Source organism: Solea senegalensis, unplaced genomic scaffold, assembly GCF_019176455.1.
Source record: "Solea senegalensis isolate Sse05_10M unplaced genomic scaffold, IFAPA_SoseM_1 scf7180000013756, whole genome shotgun sequence".
NCBI classification, from domain to species: domain Eukaryota; kingdom Metazoa; phylum Chordata; class Actinopteri; order Pleuronectiformes; family Soleidae; genus Solea; species Solea senegalensis.
The window spans coordinates 123,585-149,078 of record NW_025320886.1 but is presented as its reverse complement, the minus strand read 5'-3'; the positions used below and the strand labels follow the sequence as shown (position 1 = coordinate 149,078).

General features: G+C 39.7%; 1 protein-coding gene across 3 annotated transcripts; it reads right to left on the bottom strand.

Annotated features, from left to right (window-relative positions):
- Nucleotides 1–971: 971 nt before the first annotated feature.
- dnajb6b (DnaJ heat shock protein family (Hsp40) member B6b) lies at nucleotides 972–25,185 on the bottom strand. Of its 3 annotated transcripts, XM_044015681.1 has the most exons (10): nucleotides 25,002–25,185; nucleotides 18,684–18,807; nucleotides 16,714–16,823; nucleotides 15,935–16,009; nucleotides 15,564–15,665; nucleotides 10,672–10,806; nucleotides 10,323–10,494; nucleotides 10,154–10,224; nucleotides 3,394–3,552; nucleotides 972–1,926 (listed from the first exon to the last, which is right to left on the bottom strand). In XM_044015681.1, exons 2-10 carry the CDS (start codon nucleotides 18,746–18,748, stop codon nucleotides 1,808–1,810), a joined length of 1,008 nt encoding a protein of 335 aa, XP_043871616.1. In that variant the 5' UTR covers nucleotides 18,749–18,807; nucleotides 25,002–25,185; the 3' UTR covers nucleotides 972–1,807. The 3 variants fall into 3 exon arrangements, with proteins under 3 accessions (XP_043871616.1, XP_043871617.1, XP_043871618.1); XM_044015682.1 differs by lacking the exon at nucleotides 3,394–3,552; XM_044015683.1 differs by lacking the exons at nucleotides 972–1,926; nucleotides 3,394–3,552 and having other exon boundaries at nucleotides 9,159–10,224.
- Between the last annotated feature and the right edge of the window lie 309 nt (nucleotides 25,186–25,494).

Below are 25,494 nucleotides of genomic sequence, written 5' to 3'. Positions count from 1 at the left end.
GTAAAAACGAAGGCAGTGGAGGAAGATGGGCCGCTGCCTTGACACTGTTTAATTAAACCCTTAGAGACGACTGGCTGCATGGGAACAAGGGCCAAATGAGCTGCTGGGTCATGTGCTCGCGTTCTGCCACATGAATAATACAAAACACTGCAGGCTGATTCAGAATAATCTAAGAATACTGCTCCTTCCAGAGTTCTGCCTGTGTGACGGGAAAATCCAGGGGTATTTTGTCGCTGCCTCTGTTCATTTACGATGGCTGTGAGGAGCAGCTGGGAGAAGACACCCTGTAGGAAAGAGCTCAGGTGACTTGACAGAGCAAAATATGCTTGATGTTCATATTTTTTCATTTGTTCAAAAGGATATTTAAAAAAAGAATAAATGATGATGTGGCCAGTGAGCAGCTGGATTAGTGCTTCTCTAATCGATATTTTTACATCAACATTGGACATCACTATGCTGAATATGAAACGATGGATCCAAAATGACTTCAGGCCACCATGAACCTCCCAGGACCCCTTCATTCACTTTCCCATAAGGTTACCAATCTCTGATAGTGGGCCAAAAATGGCATATCACTGGCCCAGAATACAGCAGACAAAGAAGAAATGGATGTGTCTTATGTTCTCACTGATGCTGTTTAGAGACAAGATGTGCTGTTTTTGCACATTGTTTTGGTTTAGCAGCAGTTTAGCTGTGTTTCCTGGATTCATAACTAAGAGGCGACACTTAGGTCATATTGTCATTATAAGGTGAAAGATCAGCTTGTTATATATAACCCCCAAATATCAAGAATTCAATAATTATTTGCATCTTTTTACATATCTGTATGAAAGCATGCGCTTCGCAGTGACTCACAGTCTCATGATCAGCTTTGTATCGTGACATGACAAGCATTCATTTGTCCGAATCATTATTTGAAAAAAAAGATTTTATGAAAAGAAGTGGGAGAAAGTACAAGGGGCTTCACAGGATCACATGTTTTTGCTTGTTTAATCTTTAGGCATCGCTCTTTAGAACACAATGAAACTATAGAGTATGATACATAACAGGTTTGCACAAGGGCATGTTTTTCTTCAAGCATTTAATCAGAGTCCATAAAAAAATGAACATTTCTTAGACATTTCCACATTTTCTACTCGCAGCAATCCTGAGAACAACCTGTGAAGGACGAGTCAGACGAGGGGATTTTTGTAGACGGAATCTTTTATGAAACGCTCATGGAAGGTTTTACTACTGAATCCATACTGTATAAAACTCGTATCATTGTGTTGTTGTTTTTTGAGAGGGGTTCAAAGTTTCTTTTCTTCTTGTGGCCGTAGATTTAATAATGCTTCTGTTGATTTCTCAGTTTTTCCCCCTGATCTCACCCGTCCCTCTTTGTCTCTATTAGAAAAGAATTCACTGACCTTCACTCATTCTCACATCCTTTATGGCATTAGTGCAGTAATTCTCACGCTCATCACCGCCAAGGCTGCTGCTTTCGACACACTCTCGTGAAAAAGTGGAGACGGGAGACTAATTAAGGTCGTGAATGCTCACTGTACACCCGCACCCACAATAAATACAGCAAATAACAAAGGCTTAGCAACTAAAAGATGCACCTTAGACAAAAACAAACACGGGAGTTTCATTCTCTGCACTGCAGCTAATAGACAAGACGAGGCGGCACAGCAGTGGGGGATGTTGGGGTCTCAGCTACATAGCACAGATGAAATAATGCCACATATGATTGATGGCTCGTCTGCCAAAAAATGTGAAGGTGTGTGTGTGTATGTGTGTGTGCATGTGCGTGTGCGTAGCTGTGTGTTTAAAAATACCCAGTCCCAAACCCAAGTCCACCATATCGAGGGAAGAGACGAGGAGCTCTTTTCTTTTTGGACTCTGCCTCTTTTAGCCAGAGTTTCTTCCTCTTGGTGTCCATGTGTCCTACAGAATACAAAACAAAACAAAACAAAAAAACACAGATTATTATTATTACCCACTCTCTAATAAGTCACGGTTTATACAGCGTTTAAAGCTGTAAGTAATGGTTTTATTCGTGTTAATGGCACTTCGTAAATCACGATGGAGATGCCAGGTTTTATGAAAAATCTCTGTCGGTTGAGTCATTGTAGGAAATATGTTGATATATGTGCTTGCTGGGAATGAAATGGGAAGGTTGACAGTGTTTTCACGCCTCTACAATGAGTCGACCACCAAATAATTATTGCTGCTAATTAGCTAAACCTAGCACAAAGACTGGAACCAGGAGTTAGTGTGTTTACCCTAAAGGTAAAACTGCTGTGACGCTCACTAATGCACATGTGAGAGCTCATCTGTTGTAAATGTGTATAAACTAGGCCAACTCTGTAACCACTCTAATTTGATGTCTTGAGATGTAGAAATTCATAGACGTCACCCGTAAACACTTATAACCTCACATGTGCAAACAGGAAGACTACCACCACTTTTTATAAAACATCTATGGATACGATACGATACAATCAATATGGTATGATACCATACCATGTATATAATGTATATATGGCACATTTAAAAAGCTTAGTTCGAGCAGACAGCACTAGTAAAAAAAAAAGCTCATAGTTTTCATTATCTCAGAAACAGAATGAGGCCCTTTTGTTTGTGTCCCAGCAGTTCTCCTCCTTCACTAATGAAGCCGGCTGTTTTTAAAACATTTGGCGACTGTGCGTTACGTGTAACGCCACAGCTTTTGTGTGCGACCTCTTGACCCCGGGAGGAAAAAACAGAGGGTGAACTCTGACCTCCTGGTCAAACAACGATGTAGAACAGACAGAACAGAGCGGCCTAATGAACACCTCTCCCCTCTCTGTGTTTACACCTGCCAGTCAAACGCGCCACTCGTCGTCATCGTCCTTTGTGCGGCCGTCAGACACAAAAGCAGACAATTAGCTGCGCTTATTAAGACTTTTGTGTGTGTATGGGGGGGGGAATGTGTGTGTGTGTGCTGGTGATTAATCAGCCAAGCACAGAGACTGTATATACAAAAGTAGACGTATTCTTCTGTTTCGCTGTATAAAAACTAGTCAGGAAATAAGAATATATAGCATTTCATCCAGGGAGAGCTTTTTTTTTTGTTTTTTGTTGACGTCCTCTTCACTTCATGGACACCAGAGAATCAATGAGTTTAGTCTGAAAGAAAGGGTTGGTCATGGTTATAACAGAAGTGTGAGGCCTACAGAAAGGAATCCCCTTTTTGAATGGAAGGCTAAGGGAAAATGACGTCAGTGTTTTCCCTTAGATGTTTCAATCTTCTTCAATGGAACATGATGTCAATTTTGTAAATTATATTCCCATTTAGAGGGAAATAGATGTAATAGATGCTTGGTTACCATATTTGTGAGATTTTAAAAACGTGTGTTTCAGTGGACGGACCTCTCGTGAGTCCCAGACACTGCAGGCCGTGCTCCTCCTCCTCCTCTGTCGGATTCTGGGCGGAGTTTCTCAGATAGCGCTGGTGCAGGCCAAAGCCGGGGAAGGTGTTCTGTCTGCGGCGACGAAACTCGTCCTCCAAGGAGTCTTCGGCTGCAACGTCTGTGAGATGTGAGCAAAGCAGAGCAGGGCGGGAATGAATCACTGCTAAAAACCTCTGTTTTCTTGCTGTCTGCGTGGATCACCGCAGGTGTTCACACCAACACTAAATCTTTATATTTTTCTCTACCCGCCCTTCCTTATTCTTGACATAGAGACGTGTGGTGCTGGAAAAACAGCTGAAAGGAAAACATATTACCTTGTGATGCCCTTGGCAGTGTGAATACAATCAGGCGGGGGGGAGAAAGAAAAAAAAAGGATACACACATCTGTTACATCAAGTTGAGCAAAAAAGGTATATTGATGTTCCCAACATGAAACAACAAAGATGATATAAAACAAGGAGTTCAAAGAGTCCCCAAGGCTACACAAAGCCTCCCTTCCTTTCAAACGCCAACCCTATATTTCATCCATATTTCATCCGCTTGACTTTATTGTGATTAGTCATGTAAATAAAATGAGATTTGGTTATTCTTTTCTCTAGGTAATTTACATTTATATTGAATTAGTGGCAGGCAGGGTATAGAAGGAGGTGAGGGGTGGGGGTGGGGGTGAGAGGGGGAGACTTATTATGCTGCGAGATTACAGGCAGATCTCATCGCCATTGTGTTGTGTAATTAAGGCGGTGGAGGGGAGAAGAAAGGAGGCCAGATGCTGGCTGTGCCAAACCTGGTCCCATTTAGAGGCGAAATCTACACGGTGTCTAAAAGCCCGGCGTTAAACAAATCACCCATCATTAGAGACACAGCAGCTCTGTCTGACATAGAAGTGTGTATATATACATGTATATATACATATATGTATACCTGTGGCTGCAGGTGCCATCTTTACATAAGAACACTGATGGAGACCGTGGCTGCACTGAAACACTTTTAAGAAAGGAGGTGATTTCAAGGGGGGGACCTGGAGGGGTTTTCGAGGCGGCTGCATGCACTCACACTTCACAAGAAAAAGACATCACTGGATACCAATTCTCTTTGGATAGCCATCTTATTACTGCAGGTCATCCATTTTGACCCAAGTCCCATTTCTTTGTCAGGAATGCCTTTTTGAGTGTGTAAAGGTGTAAATTGGCTGAGTTTTTTTTTCCTCTACTCCTCCTCTCTCTCTCTCTCTCTCTCTCTCTCTCTTCTTCACCAAATGTGAATTTCCTAGCTGAAAATACTTGACACTTAAAATGTAATTTGAACTTTATTTTAGCCCCAGAGTTGAATATCTTTATTTCAAATTAGGTGTTTGAGTCAAAAGTAGTAAGAAGTAGAAGTACAAAATCCCAGAGTGACCCTGCAGACAGACAGAGAGAGAGAGGGACGACTCACAGTGGAGCAAAAACAGGACAATTGTCGACTTTATCCTCATTCCTGCAGCTATTTGTTCTCAATCCTGCTTTTTTTGGAAGAAAAAAAACAACTAATCCCAAGGTGTATGTGTCTGCTGATCGTATCAGGCGGAATTAGACGGCTAGACTGAGCCAAACAGGTGCAGGTCCTGGTGTTGCATCATGTTTTCTGTGATGTAATAAATTCCATTAAATGTTAATCCCACACTTAACTGTGTGTGATATCAGTGTCCTGGGTTCTGTCATTGAACAATTAAAACAGCCAGAAAATAATGGGTAACCTAAGTTCTCTCTATTATGTTACCCATCCTAAATCCTAACCTGATATTCTAGATTATTCCTTAAAATGTGCAACACGTGCAAAGATAGTTGTTAATTCACTCAAATAACTATATGACATGACAGTATTTCACACATATTTCAAAATAAATCAGGAAGTATCCAGCTAATCCTATGCAGTGGAGTTAGACGGCTGGATTAAGTTAAGGGATAATCAGACTTTAAGATCGTAAAACTGCATCTTTTCTCCAGAGACCCGGTTACCTGGGTGACAAGAATCCTGTCAAGTCGTGCAATCCATCATCAGGGTAATTAATTTTCAAACAAAAACAATATCAAAGAGCAGTGATGACGATAATGAGATCTTTTGATGCTCATATACGCAGCAGCCTTTTATTCTCTGGATGGAGGATTTCATTTGAAAAGCAGGGTGAACACAGTGGAGTTCTCCTGGTTTTGCTTTTGTCTGCTGCTATTGTCTTGAGAGTGTCTGTCACTTTGTCTCCAGGCGAAACAACGCTGAGTGTGTCTGTTAAGTTTGTTTGGTACAACACTGTCTAGACCAGGGGTGTCAAACTCAAATGACCTGGGGGCCAAAGAGAGTCTAGTCTGGTCAAGAAAACACAACTGTTCAGTAATGGTTGGGCAATATGACCTTAAAATTACGACAAAGTAAAGATACACGTGATGATATTTCACTGAATTTCAAAGTAAAGTGCTTGTTTTGATGTGGAACGACGTGTCGTTCACAATAATAATATATTTATGATGTAAAAAGAGAGAAATAAATCTAAACGCAACGGAATAATAATAACAAAAAAGCTTGTGTGTGTGTATAATTTTATATTGAAAGTAATACATTTAATTAGGGCTGAAACAATTACTCGATTAATCGATTACTAAATGAATTGTCAACTATTTTGATAATTGATTAATTGGTCTGAGTGTTTTTAATGAATTAAAGCAAAGTTTTCTGATTTTTCAGCTTCTTAAATATGAATACTTTCTGGTATCTTTGCTCCGTGTAAAAATAATTCATTCAAACTGAATAATCTTTGTTTTTTTTGACAAGACGGGACATTTGAGAACGTCATCCTTTCCAGGTTTGAGAAACACTGATCAACATTTCCTGACATTTTATGGACCAAACGATTACTCGCGAAAATAGTCGACAGATTAATCGATTATGAAATTAATCATTAATGTCCTGTCTCTATTCTGTGGTGGTGGTGGGCCGCATGTAATCGATTTGGGGGCCACCGGTTTGACACCCCTGGTCTTGACTGAATATGTGTAAGAACATGTGCACGGACACCAACACCCAGGTCAACTCTGGAAACAGAATAAAGTCTGTGTGCTGGATAAGATCAGCCGTACGATTGTGGAAGACTGAATCACTGTTCAGGTGTCATGACAACTACAACCATGGATCACCTCACTCTCTACAAGCCCGCCCAACACCTCGGTTCAGGGCGCCTGCTGTCGTGCTGATGTGACTTCACTGCTGTGCACGGACAGATACAGTCCACGTCCTTGTTCAGACACAGGCTATAAGAGGAAGCCAGCAGCTTATCTTTGCCATCCTTCATAAAGTGGCGAGTGGCTCCGGGGCCGAGCTGAGGTTTCATGCTATGATGTCAAGTAGACAACGAGTAAAACCGGACACTGCTTTCTGCCAGGAAACAGGAAGCCATATTTCATAGCACAGGGATCTCTGGGACAGGAAATCACAGTATTATGTGTCATGTTGGAAGAGATGAATGCAGACGACAAAAAAATATATCTTCCATTGCAAATAACATCAGAAAAAAAGCCAAAAAAAGCTGTGTTCTCATTGAAGCACTGATTGACTTTTCATTTAAAACGCACTGTTACATGTTGCTTCATTTACGCCAATCATGCCTCTGGACGTGTGACTCCAGTAAAACACTGTCTTCCGCATACAAACACTGCCACCTAGTGGTCACATTAGAGACTCACCTTCACTTGTAAAAGTCTAAAATGGCACATTCACAGCATGTCGCTGAAGCTGTTACGTGAGTGTTCTCAAACTGTGGTTCACTAAATGTAAGTCAGGGGTTAAGAGACGTGTAATTTGTATGCTCTTCTCTCAATTTGTGACAGCTTTAAAATAACAAAACCAGTTCAGTTCACTTTGACTTATACGTGTGCAACCATGACCACACAACTTGAACGAAGTTCATGGATGCGATCAAAGTTGACAAAATTCACAAATAATTTAGTAGAAAATAGTTATATTTGAAAGAGCTAAATTTAAAGATTGCAAAGGATGTGCATATCAGAATGTGGGATTCATTTGTGTTGTTGTGGAGCTAAAAACTAATGCGATATTAGTGATGTACTGAATAGGTGAAAAGTTCTTTGGGTCTTTGTACAATATAGTACATAACTTGTATAAAGAGTAGACAATGACTGAATACATGTTTGGTTTGTTCCTTTTCTCTTTTTTGGTCTTAACAGAAAAGCAGCTTCATATTTTTAGAGTGTGTTGTTAAAATACAGAGATTTAAACGGAGGTGAGGTAAAGGGGACACAGCTGTATGAAAACAATAAAACAAAATAATGCACTTAAAAGTGTTCAATCTAAACTTACGAATCAAAAACAGACTTCCTCTTCCATAGATTTAATATCGCTGATGCCTTTTGTGGAGAAAAACACACCCATAAAACGTATTTTAAGAACTACCCTCTGAACCTGCCCGAGATTCTTGTAATGTTTACCTTTTCCTCAAGATTATATGGATAAGGTTATGACAGCACGTACATCTGTGTGTAAATTACAAATAGGAGGAGCTAATAGATAATTCGGCATACTTTACTGATTGATGCAAGTTGTAAAAAGTCTCGTTACAAAAGAAAAAAAAGAAAGACAAGTCTTCAGCTCCAGTGCATTATTGATCCAGAAGAGGGCGCTGCTGTACCACCAATATAAATCCTGCTTAAACACGTATACACATATTTATACAGTTAAATAATCAAATCGATGGGGGTACTGGCATTTGTGTACACCCTAAGATAAAGAGCATACAATTTAAGCGCAAATTCTGTTCCATTGTCATTTTATGTAAAAAAATAAATAAATCTATATCTAGAAACAGAGCTGTGCACACAGGATGAATGCATATGAAGAGACTGGCTGCAGTGTCACCTAGCAACTGGACTGCACTGGTACTATCACCAGTTCTTTCATAGAAATGATGGAAAAAGAAAATACAGGGAGAAAAGAAATCAAGCACGAGTACTGGAAGCCATCGCCTTCACTCCAGATTTGCCACCAACACATGTAAATGACTACACAGAAGAACCAAATGCCACATGTGTTAAAGCCTTGACATTTAAGCACAGCTCACAAAAAAGGCCTCACCCTGCTCTTTTCTTTGCCTCCCATTTCCTACTCCTGACTTGTGTCTCACTAAAGACGCGCAGTGGGTCTTGTGTAAATAAACTAGCCCCGAGCACATTCCACAAGAAACACACACACAAGTCTGTCAGCGAACAGTGACCTCTGAGCCAAACGTAATCATTCACACAGCAACAATTCAGCTTTGAGTCAGAGCCTATCATTTCCTATGTTCAACACAGTGCTTCCAAACTCACGGCTGTCTCCTCAGAGGCCGCATTTCATGTAATTTTGTGATTTCTAAGCCTTTTCCCCTACTTGTGTATGAGACAATATCTAATGTCGAGTCCCTGGTTCATCTCAGAGAAACTGCCCAATCATCAATTATAGAAGCCCACAGGAGGGAGAGCGAGCAAGTCCTGGACTTGGGTGTTTCATTCACACCTGGTCCGCAAAGGTAAAGCATACCTACCACACCGACGACAGAGGTGCAACTCCCTTTGGTAAATGACAAGCACATTGCCCGTGTAGTGTGTTATCAGAGAATCAAACCCAAACGTGAACATTAGTAGATTAAAAATGATGCACATGGTGAGCTGTATGATGGGGTGAGTGTACACAAGAAGCAGCCACTGTGGTTTCCTTTATTGCAAATGTGTCAAGCAAGATACAAAAATGTGATCAAGCACAAGCGCGCACACACACCTTGGCACTGAGATATAGTGAGAGTGAGGTCAACAAGTAAACACCACACACACACAAACATCAGGTGACTGCAGAGGCCTTTTCCAACGGCCCATTTTGTTGAACAAAATCTGAATTCTTTATTTTTGTTTGCTCTCTTTGAACACAAACAAAAAGAAAAAAAAAAAGTCCCCCGTCTGTCCGGAAACGTGTGAGCGTGATTCGTTACATTGAAACTACAAAACGCAGCTTCACAGAATCAGAAATCATGCACAAAAACAAACAAACGTCTGAGTAAGAGGGGGGGAAAAAATGCACATTAGAATTAATTTATTAATAATATGTCATTCATATTACACACGCATGAAAATGGTAAAGGCTAAAAGGTTAGCGAGGTGAGGGGTCAAGTTAAAGACATGAGTGGTTAAGCTTTTATCATTCACTTGTTAAACAGGTCAAAGCAAAAAAACAAAAATGGCACGTGGACGTCCAGATGTACAACATTATGTTCTACTGCTACAACAAGAACGACTATTTCCACCTCCAAGGAAATATAGGAATATATATATATATATGTATATAGAACATTCCCAGCTTTGTGCTGAAGTTATTGTAGTAAACAAAGACACAATGCACAGCAAAATGGTCCCCCCTAAAATAATAACAACAATAATAATAAAAATGGAATAAATACAAATATACAAATACTGTGAACATCTCTCTCTCTCTCTCTCTCTCTCGCCTCCCATGAAGCTAAGCTAAAAATGAGAAAATATGCTCTTCAGGAATGAGATGCAGGAAGTCAGAGAGACTAGAGACCAAAATGTCTGTAGCAAACTCTGTCACTTTTTGTTTTTCCAGGTATGAAAACTGCGTGTTGATAACATCTTGAGGCGTGGTGGCCTTTTACTTGTTATCTAGTCTTAGGAGCTGCTCCTTACCATTAACTGTAAGAGATTTTAACTGACCATCTTCCTCCACTTCCACTCGCTCTTGGCCGTTCTCCACAATCCTGTAAGGCAAAAAAAAAACACATGCAAAAGCAAATGACATTTAGAGAACAGGGATTTCTTGTTGAATATTTAAAAAAAAAAATTTTTTAAACTGTACCGTTTTGTTGTAATTTTTCTGCCATTGACAAACTTTGTGGATGTTGACACAGATCTAAAGTTGCCCATTCCTCCTCCTCCGCCACCTCCTCCTCCAATTCCACCGCCACCAAAAGACGAAGAAGAGAAAGAGGTGAAGCCTCCTCCACCCACGTCTCCGAATGAGCTAAAACCTGTGCGAGAGCAGAAGAATGAATGCTGTCGATCAAAATCTAAAAAGCACAGTAAGTTCTCTGTGAACACAGCAAAAACAAAGAGTAAAAAAAAAGTATTCGTCAGTACGGCTGGGCGAAAAATAAATCATTAAATCGATGAATCGCAGAGCTGTGTCATGTGTCTGGATGTAGCACCTGAATCGAACCCAGAGATTCCAGGCCCAGATGGGAAGCCCCCGAAACCAAAGAGCGAACCACCCATCCTGTTCCGGCTTGCGCCTCTCTGTCGACTGCGACCCCCTCCGAAGAAATCGTCAAATGGGTCATCAGCTGTGAAAAGAAATCACAGAGCATTTGATTTTATAACATTTAAAACCGAAGCCTGTACTCATGAAGCAGATCCGGAGCAACATTTGCTTAATTTGGAGTCTTGTTTCTCACCACATGATGAAGATGACTTCAACAGTGATTACATTTAAAAGCTCATTTCTTGTGTTATTTTTAGTCTCTGCCAACTCCCGAGGGAAAAATTCCCTTTTTCAGCTGCTAAAAGTGTCACTCTGGTCTCCATTTGTAGTACAGTATGTAGCTTTCAAAGCTTTTTTTTTGGCTGATAACAAGACTCTCGCTGTGACCATAACAAGATCTATGAGATGCAGTGAAGTTGCGGGTCAGAAAACCACAACAATACAGACGGTGTAGGCCTGAGAGGGAAACTGCAGAGCTGGCTGATCATTCTCCCACACCAGGTGAACACATACATTTTTTTTAGTTTTTAGAGTTTAAAAAAACTTTCTGTATGTTCTCACCCATAGTCTCAAAAATATACAGCGGTTAAATGGACGGCCCTGTGTCCCGTGACCCTCATGGGGAGGATGCAGCGATCGACAAGGAATGATGATGGTTTTAACATAGATTCCAGATATAAAATAGATGTTCCTTCCTGATAAAAACAGCTGTGCTTGATGTCAGTGCATGTTTAGGATTCCTTGCACAATCTCAACCCTAAACTGTCAAAAGTGCCCCCTGTTAACTCTCACCCTAAAGCCCTGTGGACGTGCTGCTAATTACATGCTGCCAATCTGGGTCAGTCCAGCAGGATAAATCATCCATCAACCCTCAAAAAACGAAACCAAGAACAAGACACACGGCTTAAAGAGGGAAGCGATCTCCAAATGATACCGCATTACTGTTCATTCTCCTCGACGAGGACATTAGAGCAGAGGAATGAAACCTGCTGTTCAAACATTTCAATTCTGTAAAACGCTGTACACAAAAAGATTGTTTGAAGGAAAAAAAAAAGAGAGGAACAGAGAGGAACACACTCTTTCGCTTGTGAGCTCTGACAGAGCGTTTTAAAGACTTGTCAGGCACAAAGGGGGAGATTAAATCAGCCAGGAATGTGCCACGCCTGCAAAACTGGCTAAAATTAAAATGACTGTGGTCATTTGGTTTCTAGCCATTACACTTATTCACCGTATAGTACAAAAGGTGAGAATACAGGAACAGAAAAGGAACAGAGAACACATAGATATTTTAATGATTAATGTTTGACTTCAAGTGCAGCTTTAAGTAAAAGGTGTGTAATTATATAGCACTTTTCAAGTCTTGATGACCACTCTAACCATTCGGCCGTCAGGAGCAAGAAGGTTTATGTGTCTTGCCCAAGGACACATCGGCATGTAGACTAGCAGAGACAAGAATGGAACCCACAACCTTCGAGTTGAAAGACAACATTCTCTACAGAGCTGTGTGTAGCAGAAAGTGTGTCTCCATCAATCAGACGGTTTATAATTCACATTTTTGATTTGCCATTAAAAAACAAAAACACCAAAAAACAGCAATCACCAGAGACACCACAATACGATATTATCACGATATTTAAGTCACAAAATGATATCATCACAATGTTGCGATATATACTGATATATCCCTCCCACCTTAGAGGAGACACACATTTTTAAATTTGAAATATCGCATTAAAACGATTGACACTTGACGAAGGTGGGAAAAAAATAGTAGAGTGCATTGGAAACAGTTTAACCGAAAAAAACAAGATGTTTTGAAAGTACTCCACTTAGTAACGAAGCAAATATTATTTCAATAATAAACTGAAGCAGCAAGTTAACACCACAACATATTAACAGCTGTTGATTTACCACATAAATTAGCGCCTTGTTATCTTTCTGTGGTGACACAAACTATAAATGTGCGATTCTCTTTCACCGAATCGCAAAAATTCTGTTAAAATGTTCCATACATTTTAATGTCACATCATTCCCCTCCTCTCTCCTCTCCATTTCCTGCCTTACTTAAACAACAACAACAACAACAAAAATCTATAGTCAATCTACAAAAAGTGTGTCCCGTCATTTAAGAAGCAGTGGGTGCTGTTTCTGGCAGACGACGAGGCCCTCGTCACGGTGTGAATCTGTATTTGTCATGACAGGAAAAAAAAAAAACACCACCACCACCACCACCTCCCTGCTCCCACTGCGCTGGATGCTCTGGGTGGGTGAGTGACAGATCCACAGGACCAGCTGCCGCTTACTGTGACAAGCTGCTGGACAGTTAGAGCTGGAGGCTGGCAGAAATTCTGACAACATATCTCTCTCTTTCTCTGTGTCTGCCATCTTAAGCAACGTCAAAATAACCAAAATGGTTCTTCACTTCATACAGAATTGAAATAAACTTAGTAAGATGGATACTTTGACATATCCCGTTCCCTCCCAATCAAGGTCCGTCCCCCCCCCACCGAGTGAAAATAGAACTTGAACTTCACTAATCTGAGTGTCGGTGTGGACAGCTCTATGCTTTGGCTTTTTATAAACAGCCCCTGTTAACTGAAAAGAGTAAACAGCAACAGCTGTGCTCCACCACTTTCACCTTGGCATATCCATGTCTTTAATACACATCCTCAACTTAGTGGCAGCTTAAGACCGTCTCGTATAAAATTGCTGTCACTTACTTCTCAACTTCTTATTTATAAGCAGCTCTAATCACTCGTAATAGTTGTTTTTCCAGCTAGTCTGCTTTGCATGGGAACTGTTTGAGAGCTTGAATCGTATCATGTTTTACATGTACTCCCCCCCTCTCGCGCACAGTTCACACACGCGCCCACACTTGGCATTATTACGTCTGCTTTTGTTTGAATACGGAAGCTATTTTTGAAAGCATTCCAGTTGAGTGATGTAGACGCTTATATTCATCCTCCGCCTGTGTCTGAACTTCCATATTTAGAGCGACACGGGGTGAAATACACATGCCTTCCAATCAGCCTTCTGCTGAACCCAGACAACCTGCTACAGGCGCTAAAACTCCCATTAATATAATCTACTTAATAACATAAAGTGACTACTAATAATCATAAAAGTTTATAGAGACACAACACAGGAACACAAAAACAGAAAATGAAGTTAAAACAAATACAAAATACACACACAATATACAATATTATTTAAAATAAAATCGACTTTTCTGAGAATAGGAAGCATGAGAGTGAAGTCGCTGGTCGATATAGAAGGAATAATAAGCAGCAGGACAGGTATTATGGCATCTAAAACCACAGACACACACAAATGACAATAACTCAAACCTTTGGAGAAAGAAAATACAGTTATACATCATAGATATATAGATGAAAGGCAAACTGAGTACTGTCTGTTTGAGTTTTGAATCATTTTCTTACCATTCTTCTTTTTAAAAAATTTTACTTTACTTTTACATGGTTTTAGCGACTAATAATCATTTGGAGTGCCTTTAAGGTTGATTTGGAGTAAAGGGCACGTTTAAATAGTGCAAATAAATCAGCAGAAGAATAAATAATGGAGGCGAGGTCGACATCCAGCAGTGACACTTAAAAGTGTGACATTTAAAAAGCAGTTGACCCCCCTCTGTGGGGAGCAGCGCTCTGTGTATCGGAGACACACAGTGTGGGATTAACACCAGGCTTTACAGACGATCTCCTGCTCCCATACTTCTGCAGAGCGGGAAGCTGCTAGCTTCAGGCTAATGGTACGTCTCCATGGGCACGTTTTGTGTTGTTTTTTTGGACAGCGTGTAATAGATGACTGACAGGCAGGCTCTCCCTCAGGAAACTCATGAAATCCCACCTATAGGCCGACACCCACCTCTTACAACCTCCAAAACACAAAACACACACCTCGCTACCGCCCCATTTCAAGCCAGATCAACATGGCAGCTCATCAGGAAACTTTCCCTTATTGTGTTTTTTGGCTTTATTAGACAGGACAGTGAAATGTGAAAGGGGGGGAGAGAGACAAGGTTATTCACCAGTTATTGAGCTATCCGGCAGCCCATTTTTTTTTAAATTTTTGATGAGAAATAAGCCATGCAATTGCTGATGTTGCCTTTCTAAAGAAAGGAAGTATGTAGCTTTGTGAGGCAGTGCCTTGTCAGGGTTACCCAACCTTGGTTGACATCAAATTCAAGGGCCGAATGTGGTAACACAGATCTGGCCAAGTGATTGTCCTTGGGATCTTGGTCAAAGATATCATGGAATCTCACGTCAACAGCGGAGAGAGACAGTGTCCACAACACTGCTGGTTATTACGATTCAACCTTTGCTCTGTGTAGGCCTAGTCCACATACTGTACATCAAGCAATGCAGGGCAAATTAAACAGTAGCTGTCGGTGACGGTAGACATTTATGTAAATATCAACTCGACTTCTTTCTTGCACTAAATACAAGCACTCTCAATGACCCATGTCTATTTAGGGCGATTTTTTTTCTTCTCCTGTGGGAATCCGGCTTGTTTCAACTTCATAGAAATGAAGCAGCGGCCAACATGATGCCCCATATCTGGAACTGCAACGCTTCTATCGGAACGCACTGCATGGCTGTTTACACAGACAATGAATGGGAGGCATGGAAATCATACCTGAGCAGTAAGTAAGACGGCAAATTTGAAATACCAGTGTATCGCATGCATCAAGCTATTCATAGAATAGTTAATGATGGCTACTGCATATGTCCCACTCTTGTGACACCACTTCTTGGCCTCCTTCTCTTCCAATAGTGTGAAAACAAGAAGTCCAATCGTCATCAGAGACAAAAACGGACTTACCAAAAAAGTCTGCAAAGGGATCTCTGCCACCGAAGAATTCCCTGAAAACGTCGTCAGGATTACGGAATGTGAAGCTTCCACCAAAGTGATCGTAACTGCCTCCTGGAAAACATGAAAGCAAGCGACAAAGTTCATAAACTGTGGACGTAATGCACTGCTATCATTACAGGTGATAAAAATACAAACGCCATTAACGTACGATAATAAACATAGATGATTAAATGTTTGTCGGTTAGTATTGGTGCCTTTATTAATTGCCGGTAAGATACAGCATAATCTGACTTTTACAATTCATTCTCTTTATTAGCATCAAATACTGGAATCGTGTTAATCATTGGCAAACGCTGTTATTTCGAAAGTCATCTCCTTACCTCCTCCTCCTCCTCCACCTCCTCCTGCTGAGAGGCCTTCTTTACCATATCGGTCATAAGTATTCCTCTTGTTTTCTGTGATGGGGAGAATAGGACTTGTTAAGACAAAAAATAATCCTCTCAACCATGAGGACACATCTTTGACTTTTACACTGCAGTGTGATTCATTAATAAAGGATTTATTTATTAGTCGATTTAATTCAACATTGCCTTCAAAATATACATTTTAAAAACATCAAGAACATAATTGCATTCTTGTATTTAATTTAGCTGCTCAGTGGCCGAGTGGGAGAGTTTCAAAATGGACAAAGCAATAAAAAGATGTGACAGCAGCAAATAAAATACTTACACAGACTCAATTGCATCAGGTGACAAAGAGAAAGTAAAACTAAACCAGCTGGGACAATAAATTCCAATAAACATTCCAGCATAAGTGATGATAGTACCTGTGAGATAATTAATAGTGAGTGACTATTAAATTAGTTTCCCAGACATAACACTGCTATTATATTTATTGTCATGATTTATTGTCTGTAGAGCTGACCTAGAAACTTGTATATAAAAAAATATATATATATTTTTATGTTCAATTTCCTCTAAATAAAAAAATTATTTACCAGTTTTGGTACCAGTCAAAATCCACCCTCTGAACATAGTAACTGTTAAGTTCTGAGACTTAGCTTCACATGATTAACTTCCATATCTGAGGAGCCAATGAGATTTTTTTTTTTTTTAAGGAACACCAGGTGTCATAAATAACTGCTCAACTACTCACTTACCGTCTGAGAGCACTTCATACGCCTCTGACAGCTCTTTGAACTTCCTCTCTGCTTCGTCCTTGTTGTCTGGATTCTTGTCTGGATGCCATTTCAGTGCCAGTTTTCTGTATCTGGAGCATAAAAAAACATGACACAACATTATAGAATTACAAATGACAAACTGTGAAGTCCCAATACAGAGATACAAGGTGTTTGTATACATGCAGATTAGACATCTCCCCCTCTCAGAAACAGATATCCACAAGTCATTATGGAAGCAAACATGACATACACATACTGTTCTTCTTTCCACCCAAGCAGGAATAACAAAGACTCTATTGACGTACTATGTAGGCCTGACACAGCAGCTTACGCTGCATCAGCTGTTTGTGTCCAAGCACCACCAGCAGCAGGCAAACACACATACTGTGGACAAGACTAGGGACAGAATGTCTGCTGGCAAAAAAAAAAGGCTTCACAATCCAGGGATTGACACTGTTAGGGTTCTATGGTGAACGGTTTTTGTAGCCGATGCCTTTGTTGGAACCTGTGGCCTTATCTCGCAACGTTTGCGTCGTCTGTATTCACAAAAGAAAAAATCAGCCGAATACTTTCCGTTAAAACTGAAATGTGAAATGTCTCAGTATTAGATCAATACTCGAGCTAAGCCTTGGTGCAAATATAGATGAAATTTTGAGCATCTTAACTTGGCAAGGACAATATTTGCAAATTAGCACTAAACACAAAGTAAACTGATGACTAATGAGAATGACAGGAGCTTTGTGGGTATTTGGTTATAAATAAAAGTATTAGAAACTTACATTCTAAGCCTCAATGATGGGGTGTAAGTAAAAGTTGAGGGACAATGAAAGTGCCTTCTATGGGGTATTTGAGGTGAGCTTAGACCCTGCGCTCCACACCTTCCTTTGGCTCAAAACAAAAAACTACTACTTAGGAAGGAAGACTGAAAAAAACAGGACAGCTTGGAGTTGAATTACAAGAAATTAAAGTCAGGTTAATAGTTTCGCATTTTAATTTAGCAATTTAGTTATGGAGATTCAGTATTTCTAGCCAAAGTGTATGTATAGTCTGCCAACAATAATTAAAAGAAGTAATTTACAATCATTCGGGCTAAACTGCAAACAGGGCCAATAACTGATTTAGAGATCAAGAAGAGCTACATGGACAAACCTGTGGACACAAGTCCGACTCCACGAGGACAACTGCTCCCTGCAGCACAGCCCTTTCCAGTTAAGTCGGTTGCGTGCATTTGTTTAGGTCAAAAGAGACAACAAACAAGAGGGTAACCATGGAAACTTTCATAAGTCTTATATGAGGAAGTGTGTCAGTCCTCATACATGTACAAGTCAGTGCTCAAAGAATACAAGAACATGCAGTTGCTCCCATATTTCTGACAAGTTGAGATGTAGTAAGCATGTGTGGAGCACGACATACATGTTAGGTATGAAATAATTATTAAAATGCTTATGAAATCTTCGCACTTAAGCATCTCTCTCTGTGCTGAAGTCTTTACAAATTGGATTCTCTCATATGTGTTCATTCAAGCAGCAGTAATGATTAAAGTTAACCGATTTCTCCTCCGTCACACACTTTATTCTCCTTAACGAGGACCAAAAATAACTGCTGGAGGGAGCACCGTTTGGTTTTCTTGCCTAACATTGAAGTTCTACTGACACTTTTCATTTATTAAACCAAAAAGGCATTGTTAAGAAACCTGTGAGGAAATTAAATTGACTGGAACGGCCTGTTCAGTGGTGAGTGAGCGTTAGGGGAAGGTATTTGACAGCGGCAAGGTTACAGGAAGAAGAATGGAAACTTTCTGCGGTGCACTATCTCTCTCTCGCTCTCCCCGTGTGTCAGTTTATACAGCTGGAGGTGGATATAATTAACCTATTACACCACACTTCAAGAGGTCACATTCAAAAACCCTGGGGGGGTAAACGGGGCAGAAAACACTCAAGGACACTTACGCTTTTTTGATGTCGTCCTGCGTTGCATTTTTATGGACTCCTAATATCTGGTAATACTCCACCATGGCTCTGTCTGTGAGCGTCTGTCGGTGCCGCCTAGTGTGAAAGTTTTTCAAAGTTGACTCTGTGGAAAGAAAAGTAGTTCTGTCAAGACATGTTAGCCTGGAGAGATAAAGTCCAACTAACTTAAAATGAGCGCAGCCATGTGTGACGGGGATATCTCCCTTCCCCAAGAGAGGGCTAAATTTGGGGAGGTGGGGTGGGTAACGGCATAAAACAGGGTGGCAATACCTACTAATGCAATCAACTGCACTGAAATAGAGATGCAGGGGGAGGGCAACCGAAATAATACAAGCAACGCAAAATTACATAATAAGTGGATGTTAATTCCTCGACCCAAGGCTAAAAGACTGAGTGACTGAAAATCATGTTTTAAATATTCATTTAATTTTGGATATAGCTGTAAAGAAGTAGTTTTTATGATCTAACGCTGAAGTTATGAAGCCCAGACTTTAAGAACAAGACAGAACAGGTCTGATGAAAAAATATCTGAAATTCAACCTTTTCCCCTTAAGGCATCACAGTCATGCACTCAAATTATCCCCTGAGCTCTGTAGCTTGTAAGGGTTAAAGTATAGGAAAATAATCCAAAAAAAAATTTTTTTTTAATTTAAACTCAAGAATAAATCACAAGTTTCTCATGTTTAGCAGAGAATAAGCAGAGAACATAAAGAGGTTAGCCACACCTTAACGGCTTAGACAGAAACAGTTCCGACTCACAAAATTTTATTTTGTGATGTGGAAAGCTCGACAGACATAGCAACGGTAACTATGGAGGATTAGATCTTAGAAAACAAACAATTGTAGCCATTAATCCAACCAACCTCTACAGTGTCAACATTTCTACACAAATATATAAACACATATGGAACATGTGAATATATAGATTAAAGCTGCACACTTAAACAGCATTTAAACCCTTGTGACCTGAGAAGTGATTGCCTTTTAAGCCTTTTAGGCCTTTATGGCCTTAATTTATTGGAAATCTGTATCTTTATTAGACCAAGGATTGTCTGTCTGTCAGTCACCATCTGTCTGTCCGTCCATGTGTTAATCACATAACAGTCTGATGGTTAGTTTGACAGACTTCAAACTTAGCAGGTGACTTACTAACAGGTTAACAGTGAGTGCAGTGTGGTAGTAATGCGACAGATATTACTGCATGCACTAGTCTCTAATGAAAGAATGAGAACACTGTTGATTTCTTTGCTTGGACAAAATCTGATAAATCAGGATTATGCTGGCACAGCAGCTACATTCTTTTCCACTTATTGACCTAAACACATAATCAAATACCTCTTTCTATTTATTCATCTTAGACAAAACTCATGCATCAAACAGGCCAAATAGACCTGAGAACCCCGGGTATATACAGTACTCAGCAAAAGTTTTCGGAAGGTGTAGACAAAAATTTCACATCCACCTTAAACAATTGCACAGGACATCATAGCTTATACTTCAAATAATTTACACAAAAACGATAAACAAACTAGTGCAGAGTACTTACACTGGGAGTCCACTGTGTCCTGTTCATTGCTATTTATAACATGTGGCCTTTGCAGTTAGATTGTGTTTGTGTGTTATGTATGAGCGTGTGGGGAGTTGGGGGGTTATCTTCTCTTTCATAAGTGAGGTCATTTTTATATCCTTTTATCTTTTCTTTTTTTTGATTTGCATGCTGGATATGTGCTTTTATTTTGTCCTCTTAAAAAAATGTATTGGTGCCAGCTCATAATTTTCTTTTATTCTTCTTGCACCAGGATTTTGGCAGTTACATTCTCCACAAACTTCTAAACATAAAAAAGGGAGTGGTGTGCTATGACTTTTAAGTTTAAGCATTCTGATAACGCATGACATGAAGAAAAACTGCTAAAAAATATTTGCCTCAGGAAATGAATTGAGAGAACAGTTCAAAGGGCAGATGGAATTCTAGTGAACAAATCAAATGAAGTGAAGTCCACTTTACTGATTTAAAATGATATAATCCACAACTTTCATATAAAGAGATACGGACCACAAAGTTACCGTTTTCCTCAAGGATTTTCTAAAACTCACTCCAATGTGTTTTTATCTCACTCACTCACTTCAACCATTACTGATCCATTCATTTAACTTACACTTAATCCTGGCTCTCTGCACTCTGTGTATCCATGCATGTGCTTTAAGTACAGACTGATTAGCAGATGTGAGTGTGTGAATCCCTCAATGCTTCCCACGTTTATTGTTTCTGGCGAACTGAAGCCAGACTTTTGAAATACATTTACATCACGTTATTCTGACTGGAATTGTACTCAATCAAATTTCTCAAACTCAGACTAATTGGGAGTCAGGCTACTATAGCTAGCCTTGGCCATCGGATGTAACAGAAGACGCGGGTATTCACAACAATACAACAACCGTGACATAAACGGTGAAATTCAGGCTGGTACATTCTTAGTAAACTGACGAGGAGATACAGAAGATAATAAAATGGAAACCACCTAATACCAACAAGCTGAAAGAGGTTGTTTTGCCAACGAGTGGAGCGAAGACAGACACACTTAAAACAATAAATTGATTCTCCACTATTGCCTGTGGAGATGGACACGAGTATTTGATTAATCGCTTGGTTATAAATAGTCGATCAGTTACTGTGACTATTCGTAACATATTAAAAAGATAAAAATGTTTTTTATCAGGCATTACCTACTTTGTGGTGCATCTATTATGACAATGTGGCAGCAGCAAGCAAGCATTTAATTAGTGGACTTAATGTGTGTTTGCAAAAAGTGTGCTCAACACGCTATAAATCCCACAGAAATCTATCAGGTTCTTTGTATGTGTGCCCTGGTAGCTCAACACGCTATGGACCCTGCATTACGTTCACGGGCTCTCATGCACTGGAGTTTAAACAAGAATATTCAATGAATAATACCAATGAATATTGGAAGAACATTTTGATAGAAATGCCAATCCCTGATTGTTTGTATAGTGGGACGAGAGCAGAGGTCCAACTAAATAGCATAATCAGCTCACAAAAAGAAGCTGTTATTTTACCTCCCATTTTCCTGGTAGAAATCAACTGAGAAGCAGTTATATAATCAATTTAATTGGCTAGCTTGAGCACAGCAATAGAGAAACAGTTTGTACTGTCATTTAATCAGTGCATTTGAGTTGAGCAGCAATCCCTGACCAGTCTTTAGCAGAATCACTTCATAAATGTTTTAGCAAACTGACTGTGGGAACATCTGTTTCAATAACCACTAGGACATTTAGTGGTTTTCCAAAGTCTATTTTTAAAAGGGTTACAGTGATTAATTATTTATTACTGTCAGGGTTTGACTCATCACTTATTCTTTGTCAAACCAAATCTATAATATGAAACATTAACAAAACAATTAGAAACTGTGCTTGCACACCGCTCATAATAGGCTTTCAGAGTTGGACTGTGGTGTCGAGGACTCAGCAACTCTCTAAATTTACTGGTCCATCTTGAGTCTGACCCTGACACATGGAACACAAGTATTGAAGAATGACGACAGCATGTATAAACAGCAAGAAGGAAAACATCTCCACAGGGCAGATGGCCTTATTCTCTGTTAAGTGATGAGGTGAAGACCTCAGTGATGAGTTGCTCCTCCTGTGTTTCACTGGAATCAGCTGTGATGGTGTGGACCTTTGGACAGGATCTCAACCCCAGAAACTAACCCTCTGACTGGAGTAACCAAGCATTATTGACCACATGGATCCCTCAGGGCAGGACTTGTTTGTAATTTTTTTGGACTACCTCTCCCAGCTGGGTTTGATAAGGAGAATTCCATGCATTTGAGGTTAGATACGACAGCAACATTTCATATAAAAAGGATGCCTTATAATGAAAGGCTATAAATAATCATAAAAGATAGTGTTTTCAGCTGCATGTTTGGCTGGTTAACTGAAGACAAGAGCAAAGGTCTGATCCCAGTGCTCACATTTTTCATGGAAAGTTGATCTTAATCTACAAAACATTTTTAGAGATAACACTTTTCAGATAAGTGGAGCTGTGGATATCATCTGTTCTGTTTTTTTAAGCTGTGCTGTACTGAGGAGCCAAATAAGATTTTTGTCTCAAAATAAATGTCAAAGGTGAAACACAAGAAACATGGGTAAAGTGAGAGGGACATAGGGCTATTTAAAGTTATATATGGGTGTCTAGGACACACTCTAGGCTGGCAGAACAGTTTAGAACAGGTTTTAACTCAAAACATTATCAAAATGTGAAACCTCAGCATAAAGAAATATATAAGTATTGACATAAGAACTTGTTACTTAATGGAAAAGGACACAGGACTCCAGGCAGACAGTGTCAATGGAATTTCCCAAACAATGGTGACTATAGAAACTGCATATTTACCATAAGCAATAAAATTATCCTTTAACTGGCTCATAATGAGACATCTGTCTTGAAAAATCTATTTCTGCAAACAGCTCCCAAGTTAATTACCTGAAGAGCATCTCTGGGTTTTTATCTGTTGATTTAAATCTCTGATAAGATTTCTCTTTGTGTTTTTGTGAGCAAATCACTCCCCCAAAACAAACAGTGACAATCCATACAAGAACATTATTTGTATGTCAGACCCAGTTTTTTTTCTCTCACCCTGTTACACACTTGAACTTGATTACACAGTTGCCTCCACTGTGACTGCAGTCAAAAAACAATCACGGTGCGATTGTCACACACTAATAACCTTGGACCTTACCTGAAAACACTGAAAATTAAATACAGAGCAAATTTGACATAAAGAAACATTCTGTATAGCGCTATGTTGCCATATGTATGTGTAAAATTATGTCTACAATGACTGCACGCAATAATCAACTAGACGACGCCTTACCGGAATTGATCAGATAACACAAAGGAGTGGGTTACATGCCACTCAAAGCAAATAAAACATAAAGCATCAATCGATACTGTGATTGCTCAGATAAGGTATCATAAAGACAGCTAGTAATTCCACTTCAAAGTAATGTGACTGAAACCATAAACAGCCAACATCTATATTACCAAAATAAGTAAGGATTTCCACAAGTCAACTCAGACTGATTTATTGACCGGTTATTCTCAAAGAAAGAAAGAGTAATGTCAAATGCTTCAAATGTTTAACTTTTGACATTTGTATGGTTAACATACACAACATAGGTTGGGCAGGAAAAACTACATTTTTGGCATTTCCTCAAGTAAATGTAAATATATTTTGATAAATAACTTAGGAGAAAGATCAGCCCCTAATGAACTGTCAACAATGAGGAACTACTGTGCCTCAGATCAGTCTTATTTATTGAGTATTGTTTTCAGTCTATCACATCATCAATTAGTGTCTTTAACTTTAACTCAGGAGCAAAACCAATCTTTTTTTATCAGGTATTTTCACAATGATAATCATTATTGACTGACCTGAAAATGTAATATTGTGATAACCTACTTGGCCTTAACACCTTGTACTATCTGTAGAAAAGTGTTGTCAGATATACAGCTACTGACTTCAAGCCCTAAAACTGCACATCAATAAGCTCCTATTATTACCATACAAGTTGTATTCACGGAAATAAAAGGTGCTTCTCTTTCTGAAACCTGCCATCAACAGGCCACTCGAACGTGATCACAAGTATGGCGACGGTAACTTAGGAAACAGCAGATAAGCTGCAGAAACGTCGAGAATGGAAACAGCCAGCAAATCTTTGAGCCGAATGAAAACCTGAAAGATTAATATAAAATCAAGCACGACGAAGTTCATAAAAAATAAGTCGTAGCATATAAAAAGTGTAAACACATCTATAAATAGCGACTTTGTGCTAGTAGTCTCGCATTGCCCATCATGTACCAACTACTACACCTAGTAAAAAATACATTTAGCCGTAGTGCCTTCTTTGTATAAATTGTTTTACTCGGAAACTGACAAAATATTACCATAAATGCCATTAAGTTAGGGGAAAGTGGATTTGAAGTTAATGCTGTTGCTAGCTGCAGCTATATTATCATTATTTAGACTAGCGTTTGGCTAGCTTGCCTCGTACGACTTGTTCACACACGCCTCGACGCTCTGTCAAAATTAAGGCACACACGCATATATGTATAAATATCATCTTAAATATTTATAATGTCAACAACAGTTCACGTATGATACCGATGATAAGGAGCGTACGGGGGAAATTTCAGGTACAGCGGCCGCACATGTGATACGGAACACAGTGTAAACGGACCTCGAGCCGACATAATTATTCAACACATCAATTCCTCACCTGTGTCTCACAGGTAACTGTCCCACAGAGCTGCTCTCCAGTTGCGGTTACAGTCTCTCTACGACTGAGCGTGGACACTGGAAGACACCGCAGGACAAGTGCGGTTGCTTGTTGCTTGAGGTGATGTTGGTGTCACTGATTCAGACGAGCACACTATTGTGCTCCTGCTGCTGCTGCTGCGTTCAGGGACTGTCGGACACTAGAGAATGAACGACAAGAGGACGTGGTTCTCAAACTGTGGTACGTGTACCACCAGGGGTACGTGAGCTCTGGCGGTACCTGGAGGAAAATAGACCACCACCCAAAGCCACAGCCGTCCTAAATTAACAACATCGGTAAATATCAATTTATTTATTTTTGTATGCTTCTGTAATGCCTAATAAAAGGCATTATGTAGAAGCTCTTTAACAAAAATTATATTTTTAATCCTAAAATATAATTGTTATTGTTGTTCAACTGGGATTGGTACAGCACCCCCGCAACCCTCATGAGG

Bases quoted from the DNA above. Each gene is read 5' to 3' on its own strand.
- dnajb6b (XM_044015681.1), bottom strand. From the start codon at position 18,748: ATGGTGGAGTATTACCAGATATTAGGAGTCCATAAAAATGCAACGCAG. The intron at 10,225-10,322 runs GTACAGTTTAAA...TTTGCCTTACAG, and splicing joins AGAAAAATTACAACAAAACG to GATTGTGGAGAACGGCCAAG. The intron at 1,927-3,393 runs GTCCGTCCACTG...TGTATTCTGTAG, and splicing joins GTGTCTGGGACTCACGAGAG to GACACATGGACACCAAGAGG.